We start from the raw sequence: 21,864 nt of genomic DNA on the forward strand, positions 1-21,864 counted from the left end.
TTGCTTGATATATAGCTTTGTGATTAAGAAAATGAGGGGTTTTTTTTTTCCCCCTTAATCTCTGGGGGATAGGAAGTTGTGTTAGAGTAGAAACTATCTCCTTTTCTCCTAAAGAAATGATCCCAAAGTTCATTCTTTTTATCCCTCACAGGACCACCGATAAATAAAGCCAAAAGTTTGGCCGCTCAAGAGCGACACAGAGGTACAGAGCGAGAGCGGCTCCTCAATTTCTAGCCCGCTCACGGGCTTCGGAGACTCTGCAGGTCAGGTAGTCGGTTTACCACTGGACAGCAGCTGCGTTGTCAAGGCTCGGTTGAACCCTGAGTGCGAGCAGATGTCAGGCTATTAACAGGAGCAGATGTCAGGCTATTAACAGCAGCAGCTTCGGCCATAGCGCTTGTAAACTCAGGAATGCAGACTCTGCCTTGAAGCAGTATTACTGAGCCTGGAGGTAGCCCCAAGACGCTGGAGCGCCTTCCGGTTCTCCAGGAACAAAGCCTTGTTCTCGGGCAGGCAGAAGGGACCGCTAGGAAGGCTGCTCTCTGCTCACTGACACTTTCTAAAGGCCAATCAATGCAATGTTTCTCCTTTTGTAGGAGTAAGCCATCACACAAGTTCTATACCATATTTTTAGTAACATTTGAGGATGTCGTAGATATACTTTATTACAACATCTTGTAGTTTAAAGAGCTTTATTAACGCAATAAATTAACTTTGTACACATTTTATATATATATAAAAAGAAAAACTAGCAAGTGACCTCAGAACGTCGTAGGCCTCATTAGAGCTTGGTCTCCAAAAACCTGTTTGAAAAAAGCAACGTGTTCTTCACAGTGTTCTCCTGTGAAGGAAAATACAGATTTAATCTGTTAGACAAGGCACGAAAGGAGGAAAACGAGAATGAACACTTTGCAGCTCCTAGATGTGGATACTGGGTTTTAACTTCTTATTTTTCTTTCATAAAATACTTTGTTTTCCTAAGCTCTTGAGTTGTCCTTTCTGTTTACCCAGCTTGTGCCACTACAGAACCTTTACAGCCCCCAGCAAACTGCCCTCTGCCCTGAGAGACGGGGGAGAAGCAGGGTGATCAGTGAATGCTGGGAGCCCTGAAAGAGTTACAGGTTCCTCCCCATCCTAAGGAAGAGGGTGCTTTAGATTTCATAACTTTGGAGATAAGAGTGATTAACCAATGCTTTCTGCCTAAAACTAAAACATCAACAAGCCCCAGGCCATTACAACCCTCCGCAGCCATTTCCTGTCTTGTTCCTAATTCTTCAGAAAGGGCCATTCCAGGCCCAGATGTCAGACGGAGCTGGGCCCAGGCCACCCTACCTTCCACCCCGACACCCCACTGCAGTTCCAGAGCAGAACTCCAGTTCCGTCAGCACCTTGAATCCACTCTCACTACAACAGGCTAAGGATTATGTGGGCTGGTACAAAATTTTGTTTTTTAAAAACTAACCCGAGAGTTCTCCAAACCAAAAGGCTTCTCGCCCCCCCAGCTGCCAGTGCTCTCCTGCTACTGTCCGAGTCTCTGGTCGCCCCAGGTCTTTTCCCTGCAGCTATATTCTCACCTGGTGTGAAACTAGGGTTCCCTCGCAAACGCTGGTTTCGCTGTTCAAAAAACCGGAATATAGTGTAGAAAAGCATGTGGTCTTCAGTCTGCTTTGCAGCATCTAAAAATTTTCGTGCAGAGATGTTGTCATGGCCACCAATGCCCCGAATAAACCTTAAGGCAGCTAACACTTGGTGTTTGGAAAGGAGAACTTCTACTATTTCATCATTTGCTGTGGAAAGTCGCTAGAAGTAAGGGAGAAAGACAAATCCGGGTCAGTGCAAGTAATAGGAACATGCTTCTATGGGGTTTAAAACTCTGCTGTATCAGAGTTACCTTCAACATATCCAGAGACAGCTGATGAGCAGGAGGGTAAAAACTTTCCAGGGAGAGCAGCAGACAAGCCTGGAAGACCCATTTTCAGATTAGATTTGCCGTATGTTGAAAGGTCAAATTTTAAGTCACAAAAGTAAAAATTGGGTGGTACTTACCAAAGGCTTCGAGTCGCTGAGGACATGGTACTGCAGGAACTGGTGCAGCGTGTAGAATAGGTTGTGCTGGACGAGCGTCTTGATGACAAGCTCGTGCAAATAATGCTGAGACAGAGACAGAAGGAGAGATGGTGTCCACGTCGCCCAACTACGACAGACTAGAGGCTCAGTATGCCGAGGACCACGGCTGCTCTAAGTGACGGGTGAGAGAACCCAACCTGGCCTGAAACTGCTCATTCCACCTGAGAACGTGGGGTCACGTGAGGAGGGTCACTGAGTCTGAGGCAGGTGTGCAGACTCTTGTGGCGTACAGAGAGTCATCTCAGTTAGGCACTGACAGTGCTTTTACTTGAACAATCCCCTGCCCCTCTAACGTGGGACCACAGATGCTGGCTTGAAGGTACCTGTACTGTGATCTGAAACTGGTTCAGAGAGCGGATATATTCCATGAGCACGGCTATCATGAATTTCTGAGGCATCTCCTACAGAGGGGAAAAGTGTTTAGAACCAGAGTGGCAGAGGAGGCTCCGTGTAACAGCTCCTTGTTTATCCGCCCCCCTGCTTCCAGGGTTCTACTTGGCTGCTTTTGCACAAACCCCTCCAGAACCTCCCGAGTCGGGGATCATCTTTAGGCCTGTGTATTAGAAGCCAAACCATAAGCATTCAGTCCTCACCCAAGATAACCCAGTTACTCTAATCACATTCTGAGTTCTACTCGTTTTCCTCAGTCCCCTTCAAATGAGATCTTTGTTTTGGGAACCTTCAGTCCAGAAGGGGCGGCGAGCCTCCCCTACCTTCTTCTCCGCAAACGCCGACAGCACGTGGGTGTACATGTCAGACTGGTCGACCACGGCCTGGGTGCGCGCCGGCCTCCTGAGGAATGGGCCGCTCCGGCTCTGCCCCGCTTCCAGTGCCTGCACAATACATCACAGACGGGACCTCAGTCGTCTTCCGGGACATGGCGTGTTCGCAGTTAATCCAGAAAGACTGAACCCCTAGATGCTGGGAGCCTAAGACGTGAGCAGAGGATGACACTTACTTCATTACTTGGACAAAACTCTTTCCTGTGCTGGCCGGGGAGGAGTTTAGGAGGTCAGGAAATACACCAGTGTTCACGGATGGAACTAAGAAGCCTAAGTCATAGTTTTACCGAGACTTTTATTTTTTTAATTTTTGGCTGCACCGCGCCACATGCAGGGATCCTAGTTCCCATACCAGGGATCGAACCTGCGCCCCCTGCAGTGGAAGCACAGAGTCTTAACCACTGGACTGCCAGGGAGACTTTTTTTTTAACCTCTTAAAATAACTCCCTAATTTTGTTAATCACAGACCACCTAGCATTTGGGTTATCCCTGAGTAGCTGAAGGGGATGGGCGTTCTGGGGTTTTTGTTATTGTTTAAAACCACTTCCATTTTTAGCCTTTGGACTAATCAGATTCTTGAAGTGGAATCATTCATTCCACTTCTCCTGAACTTATTTCTAGCTTCAGAAGATACAATAACAGTACAGCAGACCCCGATAAGCCATGCTAATTTTTTCCAGCCCTTCACAACACGCACTTGAGCCCACTAGAGGAAAAGCACAGTGCTGACGCTGAGTCACCACAGTCCTGAGGGGATGCTGACTGGGTGCCAGGACACGTCTTATTTTTTATAGCTAGTACATCCTCAAAGGAAAGGAAGAACAAGCAGCAAAATGATTATATTTCTGATTTACTGAGTCTAGGCTCTGGATTGGCAGAAAGACATATAAAATAACCAAACTGAGACTGCTTTTTTTTATCCATAAAATAAAGGCAGACCAAGGAGCTATCTACGTGTAAGATCAAACATAGATTAAAAACAACAAAAGCGGGCTTCCCTGGTGGTGCAGTGGTTAAGAATCTGCCTGCCAAAGAAGGGGACACAGGTTCGATCCCTGGCCCGGGAAGATCCCACATGCCGCGGAGCAGCTAAGCCCATGCTCTGGGCCGCAGCTACTGAGCCTGCGCTCTAGAGCCCGTGCTCCGCAACGAGAAGCCACCGCAATGAGAAGCCCGCGCACCGCAATGAAGAGTAGCCCCTGCTTGCTGCAACTAGAGAAAGCCCGCGTGCAGCAACAAAGACCCAACACAGCCAAAAGAGAAAATAATAATTTTTAAAAAACAACAAAAGAAGGTGAAGACATTAAGTGATGTTCAGCCTCTAGCTCATGGGACACAGGGACCCTGATTTACGTTCCCCCTACGGCCGGCCACCTTGCCCTTTGGCACACAGCAAACCTCAGTGGTGTCATTCTGTCAGAATCTTGTGTCATAATTACACAGACAATATACCCGGGGTGGAGCAGGGAGGAGGCCCTTGTCAACTTACCAGTGTGTAACTCTGCTCGGCGTCCAGGTACTTCTTATACTCCTGGTTGAGTTTATCAAAAACAGTGGCTATCACAGGCAGCGTTGCTCTGTCTGACTCTGTCAACACTGGAAGGAGTCAGGGTTCACACAGGTCGGCCAACCTTGTGTGAACTTTAGAACTTAAACACTGTGAGAGAAATGACTCATTTCCGGGGGCCACCAGGGCATTCGGAGAAACGGTGTAGAGACTGGGGCACAAGGGCTCTCGCCAGCCCTTGCCGGTTACTAACGTAGCTACGGAGGGCGTCAGAAGATTCTCAAAGTAGGTATAAATGTCGTGAGTGACTTGGATTCTGAAACAGGTTTGTTTTCAAGCTGGGGAGGGCAGCCTCTACCCTCACGTGTGCCCATGTTTAGTTTAGTCTTTGCCCAGGAAATGTCTTGTAGAGACAAGTCATTTTTATACTGAGCAGCCTTTCCAGGGGGTTAAATAATCCACTTGTCACTAAGCCAACCGGCTGCAGACAAGATAAAAATGTGGCCCGTCTCCCAGTGGGCGGCGCAGGCAGTGTCAGGAATCAGACCGCAGGGTGAGGACCCCACTTACTCTGCGAGCACACCGACAGGACGACGGTCTTGCATTCCCTTCTCTGGAGGAGGAAGTCCATGAGTCTGCCTTTATCTGGCAAGAGGTTTACTATGGGCTGAAGTTTCACCTGGAGGTTCCAGAGGTAACCTGGATTGAGAGGCAGCAAATTTAATAGTGGGACGCAAACCAAAACAAAAGCCCCAAAGCTGGTTCCCCTCAACATTCATGGGGGGACGTGCTGCAAAGCACAGCCAGTGGCTGCTTCTCACGCCAAAGCACAGGCTGCGATGTTCAGGACACGTCTGACGACAGTGGGACTGGCAGCCAAAGCACCCCTGCGTGTCGGCAGACTCCTCAGAGTGACCCTCCACGCGCCCCCGTGGAGTGTCTACTGCATACAGACAGGCGACCCCTCCCCGCACCTGACCAACCCCCTTGACCCTGAAGGGAGAACGGGTGTCTGCAGGGCACAAACTTTGGTCCTGGGCTCCGGTTTCTCCTGCTCTGGCTCATTGGTCACAAGGCAATTCCCGAAGGAGCTCCGTAACTCAGCCGTCCACCAGCCCTGAACCTCCTGACGCCCACACTGCCGGGCAGGCGGGCAGAGCCCTTCTCAACCGGGGCTCCAGGAGAGGAGAACCAAAGGCTTCACTGGAAATGATCTGAGTCACCCCTTTCTCAAGCCTCCCAGGGCTGGCACCCCTCAGGACGGACGGGAGACTGCCAGCAAACCCAGCTTCCTAACAGCGTGACCCCCAGCCCGACCCACCTTGGCTCGCACTGATGATGATGTCGGGTTGAAAGACAATCCAGGATGAAGAATCTACATGTTATAGGAAATTCTAGACCAGGAAGAGATGAAGACAAAAGGCAAACCCAGCTCCCGTTAGCATCCTCCCACCCTGTTTGCTGAGGCCGCCCTAGGTGCCCGGCCCTTGATGGGAAGGAAACCCCACAGGCGCTTCCCACGACATTATTCACGCCTGACCGGGGGCTCGGACCACCCTCAGACCCCAGTGTAAGGAGAGGTGACAGCTCCCCTGTTGTTCCCAGCCAAGGCCTTCGGAAAGGATACAGAGTTTACACGGGATGGGGGACTGGCTGGTCACGGGAGCAGGACCTACAAAGAGAGGAGACACGTGTGTGTGAGGGCTGGTGACGTGGCCAGAAAGTGCTGCCAATCCTGGGACGTAAAGGTAACGCTTAATGCTTCCTTCAGTAAATGTTCATTCAACTGTAGTTAAATAACGAAGAAGTGAACTGTCGCGTCCACTGATAACACCTGTAAGGAGGAAGCGGGAAGTCGAGAACCATCCATGAAGATGTCTCGCCAAGGAGAAAGCAGGTCAAGGTTCAATTCACAGCGTTTTCTTTTTTACACACATGCACATTAAAGAACTGAGAAATTCACCTGAGTGATTCAGAATCAAATACTCAGATAATTCACTGAGACTATTTCAAACAAAGTGTTTTGTGGCTTAATTATCTAAATAATGAGCTCAATTCTCCACTGCACAGTGTAGATCCAGGCAGAGATCTCACCTGGGAAGCAGAGCCCCCCATAAAACCCTCACGTGACAGGGACTCACAACTACCAGTGACATTGCTCGAGTGTGTATGTCTGGGGGGGAAGCCCGCAGTAACCTTGATAAATACGGCCTGCAAACTGAACATGACTATTCCTAGTTCTGTTCCAGCTACCCAGGTACAATCGGAAAATAGGTTTCAGTCGGCAGGTTGGAAAAGGTGGTAATTTTGCACAGACCCCCCAGTAGAGGACAGGGCCAGACCAGACAAGCTGAGGCAAAGAACACTTGCGCTTGGAACCTACGAGTGAGGGTCCTACACGTGGGCCTTGACTGGCTACCCATCACGTTGACTGAATGCTTTGGTTTTGAAAGCCCCCAGGTGATCCTAACGTGTAGCCTACTCGAGAGCCACTGGTTGAACAGACCAAAACCAGAAGGGGAAACGAGGGAGGCTGGCTCTTCCCCAAGTTGCTGGTCTCGTCTTTCAAAATAGTCCGACAAGCTCTTCCTGACCTGCGACAGTGCACCTGTGACAGCACACCTGCAACAGCTCAGATGGGCAAGATACAAAGATGCTACAAACCTGTGAGGGGCTTGGAGTCTAGCAGGAAAAACAAAAAGTCATTAACCACAAAAAACGCTTTGCCAACCCACTCTAGAAGCCCAGAGATTCACGGACTCTTGAATTCTTATAAATCTCTGGGCTCTTGTTTTAGCCACACCTGGCCTTTGCTTTATATCAACAGCCAGTCAGAACCTGACTACCTTCTTACTGGTCCTAAACAACTGGAACAGAGCTGAAGGACTGAAACGTTTATAGTTGTTTCTGCCCCAATTCACCAGCAGTTACCTTCATGCTGAGTGAGCAGCAGATACAAGCCAACCATTTGACACAATCTACTCTTCTAAACATCACTACCCTGGGAAAAGGAAGAAGCTGGAAAGAACAGAGGGCCAAGAGACCTAATCAAATGTGCGAACTACAGCTGGCCCTCGAACAAGGCGGGTTAGAACCGCATGTATCCACTTATACAGGGATATTTTTTTTCTTTTTTTAAAAATTTATTTATTTTTGGCTGTGTTGGGTCTTCGTTGCAGTGCACAGGCTTCTCATTGCAGTGGTTTCTCTTGTTTTGGAGCACGGGCTCTAGGCGCACGGGCTTCAGCAGTTATGGCATGTGGGCTCCAGTAGTTGTGGTTCGCGGGCTCTAGAGCACAGGCTCAGTAGTTGTGGCGCACGGGCTTAGTTGCTCCGCGGTATGTGGGATCTTCCCGGACCAGGGCTCGAACCCGTGTGCCCTGCATTGGCAGGTGGATTCTCAACCACTGCTCCACCTGGGAAGCCCAGGAATATTTTTCAACAGTAAAACCCACTGTGGTTGGTTGAATCCTTGTATGCAGAACCTCGGCTATGGAGGGCTGACATAAATTACATGTGGATGAACCCCACTGTTCAAGGTCCCACTGTAGCTTATTCTCACACCCTGCTCAGCTTCTGGCTCAGCTGGCAAGTGCTCCTGCTAAACCATCAGCCAGGGCCTGATCTGATTCTTCCCTGTGACAGGTACCAGGATATCCTGCCAGCAGGCGAGGCTGACACACCAAAGCTATCTGACGGGGATTCCTTTTAACAAAACGCTCCTCCCAGAGTTCCAAATGTGTACCATCTGACTATGGTTTACACATTGAAACTTCAACTAGCTTACTCTAGACTCCAGTCTCCTTGAAGAGAATATGATTTGAGTTCTACCTTAAAATCGATTACATTGGGAAAAAGCAAAAGGAACCAAATGGTTTCTTTCCCTTTTGCTGAAATCCTGACCCTCTCTCTTCTCTGACTTCCTACTGCCACCTCTTCAGGTTGGAGGAGTGGTTCAGAATAACCTCAGAACCGCAGCCTAAGTACTTACTGTGACCATCAGTCAAGGGAAAACGCAGTATTTATTATAATTATGACGCAGAATGTGAGAAAGATGAGGAAAAGCGATCCCAGGTTAAAATAACAGCCATGAGCAACCAAATTTAACCTCAGGGCCACAGAGCACAGACCAACAGAAACGTCAAGGTCTTATTCAACATTAAAAAAACCTCTGGGCTTCAATGGGTAATCACAACTCTCCATTTTAAAGCTCAGAGAAGAGAATCGTTCTATTTTCTTCAAAGGAAGAGTCTTCTCTCTTACAAAACACTTTTCACGAGACTTCCCTGGCGGTCCAGCGGTTAAGACTCTGCACCTCCACTGCAGGGGACACAGGTTTGATCCCTGGTCAGGGAACTAAGATCCCACAGGACCAAAAAATAAAAAAACACTTTCACAAGAACACAATTTTAGCTTAAAGAATCAGCAGGAGTATCATTTAAAAAACAAAACAAAAAACAGAATCACCCCTTGCAAAAGCAAACAGATCTGGGAAGCCCTTTATCTGCTCCCCCATCCATGCACACACAGAGATTCCCTTTTACCTGCCACAGGGATCTGATAGGGCTGAATGGATCGAGCTGGAAGCACCGGGTGATGGAGGGTAACGGTGCCATCGAACTCCCCCCTCAGCTTGATATCAAATATCACTGATGTCTGAGGGGGAGAAAGACAAGACGGTGATATCAGACAAACCACGGTTCCACCCGTCCCTCTCGTGACCTCACACCTGCCGTTTGGGGTCAGCTGAAGGAGCCCCGTGTCTGCGTTCCACCCCTGCACGCTGGTTCTTATTTGAGGAGGGACCTGCTGGAACATCCCAGCTCTCTTGTACATGTCTATCAGCTCTCAGAAGTATTCCTGGAATCTATGACATGCTGCCTCTGAAGAGCTCCATCTTTATTAGTTATCGACACGGGTGTCACCAGCCTCCAGGAGGCAAGGAGGGAAGTGGCTTGTCTCCCACCAGACACCCAGCTGATGGGGTAGAAGCAGCAGGATCATTCTAGTTCTTTCTCTGTGGCCACAGAGCCTCAAAACCATCATCATCTACACTCACAGAGGAAGTACAGGGCTCATGTGCTCACACAACACACTGGCTCGGCAGGGAATCCCCAGCTTAGATGATTCGACCAAATAATTGTTCCAAAGTCCAATCTCCTCACATGTGTTACTTTGTGAAACAGTTTTTAATTATGTTAGTCAACTGGTAGGGTTTTCCTAAACCATCTAGAAATCCAAACCCATTCCACCTGGAAGATCAAAACTTTGAGCATAAAAAGCACTTTCTAGTCTCTTTCAGAGTATTTTGTCCATTTTCACAGCTCTTTCAAGCAGGACACCCCCCAACACTCGTACCTCCGTGTCCTGATGATGAACGACCACCAGGTTGTCCACCACGTTCAGGGCGAACTTCCCTGTCCTGTTTAACTTCAGTATGTGCATCTTTTTACAGGCGCCTTCTCTGTAGGACAACAGAAAGGTCAAAAAATAGATCGACAAGCTTTAGTTCACATTTTACAATCGGAGAAGGGGAAGAAAGCATTAAATATACCGTGGTAGGTGATATAGGACTACCTCCGCTCCAGTACTATTGGAGGTCCGAGAATGATGCCTCAGGAAGAGAACATATAGCTGTCCGTATCTAATCACAGAACAAAGAGACGTAAGTCATACTGGCTGTTTGACGTCCCTCCATTCTAACTGCAGAGTTATAAGGCCATAGTTAAGTAAATTAAGAGATATTTACTTAATGGGGTATTTCGCAACCAACAGAAATATTTACAAAAACAGTGCAGTTAGCTTAAAAATAAAAAAGCCTATTATAAAGTTAAGTGAAAAGGGGGGATGCAAAACTAAATATAGCTTGGGCTTCCCTGGTGGTGCAGTGGTTAAGAATCTGCCTGCCAGTTCAGGGGACACGGGTTTGAGCCCTGGTCCGGGAAGATCCCACATGCTGTGGAGCAACTAAGCCTGTGTGCCACAACTACTGAGCCTGTGCTCTACAGCCCACGAGCCACAACTACTGAAGCCTGTGCACCTAGAGCCTGTGCTCCGCAACAAGAGAAGCCACCGCAGTGAGAAGCCTGCACACCGCAACTAGAGAAAGCCCACGCGCAGCAACAAAGACCCAACGCAGCCAAAAATAAAATTAAAAGAAACAAAACTAAATATAACTTGATCAAAATATTTCAAAAGAAAAACACAAACTTCTGCAGAATGACTTATGCAGAATGTCCAAAACTACTGGAACGAAATACATGTTGTCAAATAGCTGCCCTTGAGTAATATGCTAAGTCCATTTTCTTTTTAACTTTCTGTAATTTCCCAGTTTTATATAATGAGTACATTCCTTAATCACAGGAAAATATTATCACTCTTGACTTTTAAGCCTCATCTGATAAATGTTGCCATGACCAGTTCCTGCATGTACACTTTTATTCCAGGAGTTCACACTTTGCTGGGGCTGCCTCAGGGACAAGGAGGAGACTGGGGGAAGGGTCTCCCCCTTTGCAAGGACTGTTCTCATTTTATCTTTTTCTAAACCAGGATGCCACAGATTTCTTAAAAAAAAAAAGCATTCTAAATGCTAAAAAATTTTACTGTTTGGAAACCACTGTTTTAGGCCATAGAAGAATCAGAAGTAATTTAGGAGCAAACTGTTTATATTTGTTGAATATGGGTATATAGGAGATTCTTTGTATCAGTTTCTATTCTTGTGTGTTTGAAACTTTCATAATAAAGTTCTAAAATTTGAGATATCTGCATTTCCAAATGAAAATATACCTTCCTACATAAGTAATTCAGGTCTACATTTGTTAGATCAAAAATGTAAACTATGTTTTTCTTTAGAACAAGTATGATATATTTTAGCTAAAAAATAATGTGTGATAAGTTTTGACTCACTGACTGAAAAGAAATTTCTAAAACTAAGAAACCTAAGAAATAAATTGGTTCAATGTTCTCATTTTATCAGACTAGAATGGTGAAAAATTCCCTAAGATCACAAAGTTAATAAAATCAAAAAAGAATGTCAAGAAGATGACGGGCTTTCTACATTCCTAAGATCTGGGTACAAAGCAGGGAAGGCGGAGTCCTTATCCTGTGTTCCAAGGCTACTGGAGCACGGGCAGCCCTGGAGTTCTTACAACATGCTTCTTCTATCATGATATCCCTGAAAGCAATTATGAGAACGAATTCTCTCAAAGAACAGACATACATCGTCGCCATGGCAATGTCTCTCTCTGAGAGGCTCAGTTTAGTTGACTTAGGTGCAGCTGGTAATTCGATCTCAAACTTGGGCAGCTTTGACATAGTGCCAGCCTGTTTGGGGAAGAAAAAAGTTTTAAGAAAAGCTCATTAAACCCCCTCTGATGTTTTAGCACTCCCCACATCAAGTCATTGAGGATATACACGCACTATGTCTTTCCATCCTTTCCAGGGTCCCAGGGGCCTGTCCCAAGAAGGACTCATTCTTGGCGGTGATGGGATGGTACGGGGTGCCCTCTAGTGGTCGGAAGTGGCAAGGCTCTTGTTGGAGGAACGTGCCCCTTTGAAGTTACTGGATCAGTTAGGAGGTTAGAGGAACAAGGTAGGAGGGGAAATTTTTTTAAAGGGAAGCTGACTCTTACCCGGAAGTAGAAGGGCTGCAGCACATTTCCAAGCACCGTGGTGGACAGCAGAATCACAGCACTCTCGGGACAGTACATGTACCAGTTCACATTGATGTTCTGGCTCTTCAGGAGTTTCAGATTCCGTTTCTCTGGTAATACCTGATGCAAAGTTCAAGAAACAGAGCCTTCATTTAAAAACAGCAAATGGGGCTTCCCTGGTGGCGCAGTGGTTGAGAGTCCGGCTGCCGATGCAGGGGACACGGGTTCATGCCCCGGTCCGGGAAGATCCCACATGCTGCGGAGCGGCTGGGCCCGTGAGCCATGGCCGCTGAGCCTGCGCGTCCAGAGCCTGTGCCCCGCAACGGGAGAGGCCACAACAGTGAGAGGCCCGCGTACCGCAAAAAAAAATAAATAAAAACAGCAAATGGGGAATTCCCTGGTCGTTCAGACGTTAGAATTCCACGCCTCCACTACAGGGGACACGGGTTCAATCCCTGGCTGGGGAACTAAGATCCTGCATGCCACGCGGCTTGGCCAAAAACAAACACAACAGCAAAGTGTCTGAAGACTGGGACTTCCCTGGTGGCACAGTGGTTGGGAGTCTGCCTGCCAATGCAGGGGACATTGCATTGTCCCTTCCCAGGTTCGAGCCCTGGTTGAGAAGATCCCACATGCCACGGAGCAGCTAAGCCCATGCACTGCAACTACCGAGCCTGCGCTCTACAGCCCACGAGCCACAACTACTGAGCCCGCATGCCATAACTACTGAAGCCCGTGTGCCTAGAGCCGGTGCTCTGCAGCAGGAGAGGCCACTGCAATGAGAAACCAGCGCACAGCAATGCAGAGTGGCCCTCGCTCACCGCAAATAGAGAAAGCCCACGCGCAGCAATGAAGACCCAACGCAGCCATAAATTAAAAAAAAAAAAAGTCTGAAGACTGACACAGTAAATGAAGAAAATAATAAAAAGCAGAAGAAAAAACCCAGTAGGTTAAACAGAAAAAAATAATCATTTTTATTTATCACAGCTACCATTTATCCAGCCCTGTGCTTAGCGCTTCCAAATCTTAGCTCGTTTACTCTCTCCACAACGCTGAGAGCTGGGCATCATTAGGCCAATTTGAGGGGAGAAAATAAGGCTCGGAGAGGCGAGGGGACCTGCCTCCCCAGTGACGGCCTAGGCAGCCCACTTCACTGCAGGGCGGGGCTGAGCCTCCTCATTCCCAGGCACCGTCCACCGAAGGGCAGGGAGGAGCAGCATCCTCACTGTCACAGAAACGGTCAAAACAAACCCGTGCCCCTGGAGCCACGTGCACCGAACCAGGCACCACCCAGCCTGCAGTCTCAATTTGAGGCTGGGAGGGGCTCCCTTCTTCTAACAGACGTGTTCATGAGACTCGGCATGCAAACCTAGTATTTTATAATCAAGGCACATTTCAAATATACTCTCAATCTTCTGATACATTAAGGAATGCTGAATACAGCCCCAAGATGTTAATGCTCCCAGAACACTGCCCTGCAGAACAGACCTGGAAGTCAGGGTTGGGGGTGTGGGTTTCTCGATAATCCAGGTACAATAAAATAAAGATGTGATAGAGTCCTCTTTCTTTCTAACTTATTTCTTGAAGATCTGAAAACCATCTAGAGGACCTGAATGGACACTTTTCTACTACTGAGAACAGAAAGCTATACTTTTAAATGATTGCCCGAGGGAACCCTTCTGTAAAGCAAGCAGTCATTTCCTTGCTATCATAGGTACAAAATTCTATTTCTGTACGTATGGGATTCGTGTAGTTTTTCTTTCCTTCTGCTGGTCAGCTAAGGTTCTGATTACAGCCCTACAGCAAAGCACCACAACATTCACTTTGCACACTGTTACACAGGTATATCTCCTCCATTAGTACATTCTAAATTACACTGCTTTCGTTAGGGCAACAAAGATAACACCTGAAAGAATACTAACACTCTCCACATTGGCTCCACTTAGCAAGATCTCAGAAGCTTTCCCAATAGGTCAGGCAGCTAGAACATACTAGAAGATAAAGAGGAAGGTGCAAAGTAAAATCAGTAGAGTGAAAAGGCAACCTACGGAACGGGAGAAAACATTTGCAAATCATCTATCTGATAAAGGGTTAATATCCAGAATATATGAGGAACTCCTACAACTCAACAACAAAAAGAAATAACCCAAATAACAAAGCACTTGAATAGACATTGTCCAGAGCACATGCAAATGGCCAACAAGTCATGAAAAGTTGTTCAACATCACTAATCAGAGAAATGCAAACCAAAACCACAATGAGACACCGTCTCACAACCAGCAGGATGACCGCTATCAATAAAACAGAAAACAACTAGTGTTGGTGGTGATGTGTAGAAACTGGAACCCTGTGCTCTGTTGGTGGGGACGTAAAATGGCATAACTGCCATTGGAAACAGTATGGAAACAGTACGGTAACCCCTCAAAAATTAACAACAGAATTACCATGGGATCCAACAATCCCATTTTAGGGGTATATACTCAAAAGAATTGAAAGCAGGGTCTCAAAGAGAGACTTACACACTCGTGTTTCTAGCAGCGTTATTCACAATAGCCAAAAAAATGGAAGCAATCCAAGTGTCCATCAGTGGAAGAATGGATAAACAAAATGTGGTGTATGTATAACAATGGAATATTATTCAGCCTTAAAAAGGAAGAAAATTCTGACACATGCTATAACATGGACAAACCTTGAGGGCATTATGCTAAGTGAGATAAGACAGCCAGAAAAAAACAAACATTGTATGATTCCACTTATATGAGGCAGAGGTCCTTAAAGCAGACAAATTCATAGAAACGGGAAAAACAGTGGTTACCACGGGCTGGGAAAGGGGAAATGGGGGAGTTGTTGTTTAATAGGTACAGAGTTTCAGTTTTACAAGATGAAAGTTCTAGAGATCTGTTTCACTACAATGTGAATATATTTAACGCTAATGAATTGTACACTTAAAAAATGGTTACGACGGTAAATTTCACGTTATGTGCTTCTTATCACAAAGAAAATTCTTTTTAAGAGGAAGAGGCAGTTCAAGAGGAAACACAAATGTACAATACACAAAAGGTGCTTACCTCCCTCCCTCGTAATGAAACATACAAATTAAAATGGCTTTCCACCTCTCAGACTGGCAAATGTCTACAGACTTACAACATCCAATTCTGCTAAAGCTTTGGAAAATGGAGATTCCTACATTGCTAGTGAGAATGCAACTTCTAGAAGAAATTCAGTGATATCTTTTCAGCTTTCTAGATGTTTGTACCTAGGCTGTAATTTCCCTTCCAACAATTGCCTCACCTAAGAATATAAAACAATGGTTACAAACCCGTTCACTGCTTGAAATCACTGTAGCATTGTTTGTAATCACTAAAAAGTGAAAACAAGCATGAAGTTCAACAGGAACTGGTTAAACGGTAGCAGATCCACACGACAGAACAAATATGGAAAGACGTCTAATGACAGCTATGCCAAAAATAAATAAATAAAGCCACAAGTCTATATACAACATAACCATTTCTGTAAAATAAACAAATGTTGCTCCCTGAGTAGGAATGAAATGGAGGAACATGCATCTAATGGTTACTTCTAGGGACTACGGGGGACTTTTACCTTCCATATATCTTGGTAACGTTTGAATGTTTTACAAAAAACATGTATTACTTGTAATTAGAAAAAAAGAACAAAAACCCAAACGGAAGACTACAGCTCTGGAGTCTCAAACTATCTATCCAGTGCTGAATTCAAAGGCGGCCAAACACGATCACAGACCTTCTCTAGCGCATGCGAGTGACACAGTACCTGGTAAAACTCGATTCCTTGATCTGTGATGAAGACAATTTCAGTAGAACTGGTCCAGCAGAATCCTAGTATGTTGGCATTCTTGGTCTGAAAAGAATTGTAAAAGATTCTTTTTAATTAAAAGAAAAAAAATGTATGTATAATTCTCTTCAAAAGCTTAAAATACCTTGTTGTTTGTATTGCTCTTTAATAAAAGTTACCGAGATTTGATTACTTATGAACAAATCAAACTTTCTTTTAAATACACCGCTCCCAGATTTTCACCTGTAACGCCTCACTGAGGCACTTGAATCTGAAGTCCTTCTCGTCAACAGGACAGAGAGAAAGGCAACTGCCCAGCACTCACTGATACCAACCTCTACTTTAGGAATCAAAGGACAGCTGACACTCTGAGTCAAACACATCATAAAAGCTGGCGTTATAAAAGTATAAAGGCCTAAAGGTTCTCTGTGGCTCTTGCCCCAAATGGGGTTGGAGGCCTTGAGCCCCGTCCCAAGTCAGGTGGTGAACAGCAGCAGTGAGAGCCGAAGGGCAGCTGGGCCAGGGCCAGGGCTCTGCTGCACACAGAGCACCCGGAGCTCTGCCAGGGGCTCAGGCGTTTGCAGATGGGCCCCTCCTTGCTGAGGGACCCACCTGGATCCCCAATCAGCAAAACTGTCCCAAAAATGAAAAAGCCATACCCTATCCACCTGCAGCTTCTGCGGGTTTCCCGGGTGCCGCGATGCCCGCTGAGCTGAGCCCCCACTAGCCTAGCTCATCATAGCCGGCAAATCTAATTAAAATGGATTAGAATCTCCACCGAGGGAAAGAAGGGACGGAGGAGGGAAGGGGAAGGACACGAAGAGCACAAGTCGAGAAAAGAAAACATCGTCAGGAAAAAGGGAAAAAAAACTCCTTTTCCAAAAACCTCCAAAGAGGCTGCTATCGCCGCCCAGCAGAGAAGGGCAGGGGCAACAGGAAGACGACAGCCACCAAGTGCTGACGTGGCTCGGTGTTCAGCATCCTGCATCCATTTAATTCTTCCAGCTCCATCTTACAGACGAAGAAACAGGCTTTAAAAACTTTAAGAAGTGTCCAAAGTCAGAGCCAACGTGAGGCAGATCCCAGCATTCAAGCACAACCTGCTTCCAAGTTCGTGCTCTAAATGACCACGCTACCCTGCGCCTCCACCCCCGGAGCTAACGCTCACCAGCTGGAAGAGGATCAGGCCCATACCTTGCACTCCTGAGTGTACTCCAGCTGAGAACTATCCGGGGTAAAATTAGAAAAATCCTGGAAAACAAAAACACGCACGAGGAGAAATGTGGACTGGGCAGCATACTGCCGACCTACTTTGGTATACAATGAGACAAGAGAAAAAGACAAATAAATTTAAAAAGTGATCAGAAAAAAAACCTGACAAAACCCAAAGACAGGAAAAATAAAAAGACTGATTTGGACAATCTGCCCCCTTAACAGCAGCAGGCCGACAATTGAGTTTTTTTAAACGAGTTAATCCAAATACTGTCGGGGTTTAGAAACTGATTGAGAATTCATTCCTCAAATGGTTGATTTCAGAGAAATGGGTTGCTGTATTTTACTAGGGGCTTTCCAAAAATTTTAGTAATTAATACTTGACAGAAGGAAACAGGATTCTGCCTCCTTCCCGACAGCTTTTCCTCTACTTCACGAATGGCGATGGTGAAGATTTATGAAGACTAAAATGCTGACAGGCTGCTCCAGCTTTGAATATCTGCTCCTATTAGGTTGAGCATTCACAGATGAGAGAAGTGAATAAATGGAGTTACTCTGGTAAGCTTAACTCACAAAGTCTCCAAAGATATGCTTCGCATAACCTATGGTGCTGGCTGTCAATCAATACGAAAGATACCTGAGGTTCCAACTTACTTAAAAAAAAAATTAAGTAAAAAGTTAAGTAAAAAAAAACTAAGGCCATAAGTACGTACCCATTTAAATGTCTTTCTCACCTTCAAGAATCCAAAGGCTCAAATACAATGCAGCATAACTATAGCTTCCATGACATTAAAATAATAAATGGTTCCTTTAACACTGGAATTTTGCAATTCATTCTCTTCCAAATGTACTTCTAATGTCCTTTTCTTCATACTGTATTTAAAGATATGTCTTACCACGGTCTTTGAGGTCCTCTGAACAGCCAATATCTTATTTTCTAAGGAAAACTTAATGCACTTCACTTCTCCTTTGTCCTCCATTCTTTAAAAGAAGAAAGAGCAGGTTATGAGTTACACTTCAAAACTGCATTCTAGCATCTAACATTTTGTGAGAAGAAAACAGGCAAGTTAAATATTCAGGAAGGGACTTCCCTGGTGGTGCAGTGGTTGAGAATCTGCCTGCCAATGCAGGGGACATGGGTTCGAGCCCTGGTCCAGGAAGATCCCACATGCCGTGGAGCAACCAAGCCCATGCGCCACAGCTACCGAGCCAGTGCTCTAGAGCCCACAAGCCACAACTACTGAAGCCCATGCGCCTAGAGCCCGTGCTCCACAACAAGAGAAGCCACCGCAATGAGAAGCTCACGCACCGCAACGAAGAGTAGCCCCCGCTCGCCGCAAATAGAGAAAGCCCACGTGCAGTAAGGAAGACCCAGTGCAAACACACACACACACACAAAATTCAGGAAGCAGCAAATCTTAGTTTAAAATTAAAACTATGTTTCTGAAGCTATCAGTAGGACTGCTTTTCAAAGAACGAAGTCCAACTGGCAACGGGTGGCGTGAGAAATCGACAGAACTGCAGGTAACAGCGACCGAGGGGTTGAGAACATTGCACTTTCACATGAGCCTCCCTTTAGCCGTAACTAAGTCCAGACCCATGCAGTAACTTTCTCCACACACTGCCGCCTTCCCTCTCCAGCGCCCTCACAGCAGCACTTTCTTTTTTCTTTGAGATGCTGGCAGCTGTGAAATATTTATTTACTTATTTTATTTATTTTTTTTTTTGCGGTACGCGGGCCTCTCACTGCTGTGGCCTCTCCGGTTGCGGAGCACAGGCTCCAGACGCGCAGGCTCAGCGGCCATGGCTCACGGGCCCAGCCGCTCCGCGGCATGTGGGATCTTCCTGGACCGGGGCACGAACCCGTGTCCCCTGCATCGGCAGGCGGACTCTCAACCACTGCGCCACCAGGGAAGCCCTACTTACTTATTTTTGATTGACGTACAGCAGTGCTTTTGAAAGGAGTCTACTCTTTGCCACTCAGTACCCAATGGGCTGCACCGCCAGGTGGGCTCCACCTCGGGTCTCACAACTGCCTCAATCGGACGTTACATGGGAAGTCAAGAAATGGACCACAGAGGAAACTCTCAGAGGAAAGGGGATGTTCACTGTCCTGACTGGTGATGGTTTCATGGATACACGTGTCGAAACTCATCAATTGCATATGTCAAATATATGCAATTAATGATAATTAGACCGCAATAAAGCTATTAAAAGTAAATAAGATGTTTTTTTAAAAGAGGGTTAAGTTCAGTATCTCCCCCCCCAAGCCTTCCTGAGCCCCTTAATCTGGATCATCATGGCCTCACCCTCACTTTCCACACCCAAGAAACCACCAAGTCTTACCCCAGACCTTCTTAAGCAACCCTTGAGTGCCTATTGTTTGCTGGTCTACAGTGCCTTCAGGCTGGTCTTCCCTGCCTGCTCAGATTATAGCAATTGTCTCTTAATGGGATCCCTGACTGACAGGCTCCCAGTAATCAAGCTTCAATGCTGCAACAGTGCGCTCTTTCCAAACACTGATCTCATCATGCCACGCCCCACCTTTACCTTCAGGAACGAGATAAAGCCCGAAATCCACAGCAGAATATAGCGGCCAGAGGTCACACCACCACCCACCCCTTCCCTGCATGAAACCTCATTTTCAGTCACACAGACTCGGAGTCCCCCCAACACGGTGCCTGCATACCTTTTTGTTCCCTCCATCCGGAAGCCTCTTCTCTTCTCTACCTAGAATCTTGTCTTTCAAGCCTCGCTCCACTCTGAGGCCTTCCCCCGCCTGGGCAGTGGTCTTCCCCAGCCCACCCCAAGACAAATGTCCATCTCTTCTCCGTGGCCACATTCTGAACAGAGCACTACTACAGCACCTACCACAGTAAACTGTATGAGTCCACTCACCTGCCTCCCACTCTAAATGTATGACTTTTCTAGAAGGGAGCCAAGCTAACTCAAAGCCTTCCCACACCTGATGCCCAGCACAGGGGCTGCAATCAGTGTTTTCCAAACAAATGATGATCAAAGAAAAAGAGGCTGCTTCATTTTCTGCTTCAAAAACTGTTTCCTATTTACACAAGCCAATTGTAAAATGTAAAATGAGGGCCTACACTGTACTTTCCCCTTCTGTAATCAAAAGAGTTAAGGTGACCAGATAGTTTATCATCCAAACTGAGATATCTCTGAAAGTAAAAGAGGCTGCTATTCATTTCCCTTAAGCATAGTGGAAGCTGAGATTTTAATGCACTTTATTAGACGGGAAACACTGACCTAGGAATCTTCTCCACCTCCCAAACGCTCTGCAAAGACCCTGGGCCCAGAGAGGAAATGAAGGCCCTCCCCTCAAGAAACCGGAAATAGGCACATCAACGCACCCAACCGGCTAATTTCAAGTGTCAGGAAGTAGGTGCCCTGCGCTGGAGTATCTGGATCCCAAAACAACAGGGAAGGCCTCCACACGTTCACTCTGCAGGAGGTACTGAGATGTACCACCAAGGCTGCACAGCTCCCTTTTCCTACAGACTGGGATATGCCCCCCACTTCAGCCCTCTTAGCGGAGACAAGGACAAAATTTAAAACAATCTTCTGAACGACAACAGAAAAACACCATTTTGTTTACATGCTGAAATATTCTGAAAACGTCAATACAATCATTACCTAAATGAGATGGGATTCCTGTCATCTGGGCCTTTAACTACCACTCCAGTAGCTCCACCGGATCGAACAGCAAAAACCTGAGAGGGAAAAGCAGCAACGTTTTAACGGCCTGAACTTTTAAAGGCTTTAGACACATATACCAACCTGCAACGATGATTTCTGCTACACCCTACCCTTGGTTCAACTGAACTAACGTGGCGCATAGCAAACTGCAGAGGCTTGGTGTCCACACGAATCTTCAGAAAAAAGAGAGTAGAGACCAAAAAAGTCTCCCATTCCGAGAGAAGCCCGCCGAGCGAGGCTCCAAGTTTTAATCCGTTTCGGCAAAGGCGACGCCGCGGCACTTGCGCACACCCTGCTCCTCCTCCCCGCTGCCCCCCGCACCCCGCCCCTTTACAAAATTCCGAGAATAATGAAAATCTCAACGTCTAAATCTTTGAATGCAAGGGAAACTAATGACAAATACAGACAACAAAAGGAGCCGAGGAAACACCGGAGTGCTACCAGCTGATCACACCGGCCGAGGGGCGCAGGGTCGGCGCGGGGGCTGGGGTCCGCCCCGCTGTCACTTCGTGGGGGGGAAAGCCCCGGCCGCGGCGGAGCCTGGTCCCACAGGAAGGGCGCGGATCCCGCGCCCGCACGGCAGGAGAGGCCCCAGGCCTGGTCCCCGGGCTCCCGGCCCTAGCGCGCGGGACACCTGGGGGCACCGGGGTCGGCGGGCAGGGCGCGCCGGGCCGCGCGGGGGAGTAGGGCGCGGGCCTGCCCGCACCTGCTTGTTGGCCTCATCGAAGAAGACGCAGTTGACCGGGTTCGCCTTCTCGAAGTGCACCGGCCGCTCGCACAGCTCCAGGTAGTAGTCCTCCTCGCCCATGGCGGGCGCCGCAGCGGCGGCGGTGGGCCCGGGGGCGGCCGCCAGCGTGGAGCTGAGCTAGCGGCACCCGGCGCTGGGAGTCCGGCAGTGCGGCGGCGGCGGCGGCGGCGGCGGCGATCTCGCGGGCTCTGAGGCCGCTTCCTGGTGCCACGCCCCCAGCACTCCGGCACGTGACTCGCGGCGCCGGCCCCCTGGCCACGCGAGGGGGGCTTCCCCCACCGGCCGAGACCAAGGCCCGCTCTCCGTTAG

The 21,864-nt window shown here is 47.4% G+C and overlaps 2 protein-coding genes and 1 long non-coding RNA gene across 6 annotated transcripts in view; 2 read left to right on the forward strand and 1 right to left on the reverse strand.

Moving 5' to 3' along the window:
- Nucleotides 1–954, forward strand: part of NPC1 (NPC intracellular cholesterol transporter 1) — a 47,615-nt gene extending 46,661 nt beyond the window's left edge. For all 3 annotated transcript variants that reach the window (XM_004273753.3, XM_033435325.2, XM_033435324.2), the window contains one exon: nt 152–954. In XM_004273753.3, coding sequence (XP_004273801.1) covers nt 152–234 — 83 coding nt within the window. In that variant the 3' untranslated portion in view covers nt 235–954. The remainder of the gene's footprint in view (nt 1–151) is intronic.
- Nucleotides 676–21,761, reverse strand: RMC1 (regulator of MON1-CCZ1). Of its 2 annotated transcripts, XM_004273754.3 has the most exons (20): nt 21,514–21,761; nt 20,745–20,821; nt 17,990–18,074; nt 17,076–17,132; nt 15,861–15,947; nt 12,048–12,188; nt 11,636–11,739; nt 9,971–10,060; nt 9,775–9,880; nt 8,961–9,072; nt 6,044–6,088; nt 5,738–5,791; nt 4,987–5,115; nt 4,399–4,505; nt 2,841–2,960; nt 2,451–2,528; nt 2,047–2,151; nt 1,892–1,960; nt 1,575–1,800; nt 676–841 (listed from the first exon to the last, which is right to left on the reverse strand). In XM_004273754.3, exons 1-20 carry the CDS (start codon nt 21,613–21,615, stop codon nt 762–764), a joined length of 1,974 nt encoding a protein of 657 aa, XP_004273802.1. In that variant the 5' UTR covers nt 21,616–21,761; the 3' UTR covers nt 676–761. The 2 variants fall into 2 exon arrangements, with proteins under 2 accessions (XP_004273802.1, XP_033291220.1); XM_033435329.2 differs by lacking the exon at nt 9,971–10,060 and having other exon boundaries at nt 21,514–21,749.
- The window catches only part of LOC125961273 (uncharacterized), a 217,981-nt gene continuing 208,298 nt past the window's right edge, over nt 12,182–21,864 (forward strand). The window contains exon 1 of the long non-coding RNA XR_007471733.1: nt 12,182–12,408. This is a non-coding gene — a long non-coding RNA (uncharacterized LOC125961273). The remainder of the gene's footprint in view (nt 12,409–21,864) is intronic.

The sequence above is a fragment of the Orcinus orca genome, chromosome 15 (genome assembly GCF_937001465.1).
Source record: "Orcinus orca chromosome 15, mOrcOrc1.1, whole genome shotgun sequence".
Taxonomy (NCBI): Eukaryota; Metazoa; Chordata; class Mammalia; order Artiodactyla; family Delphinidae; genus Orcinus; species Orcinus orca.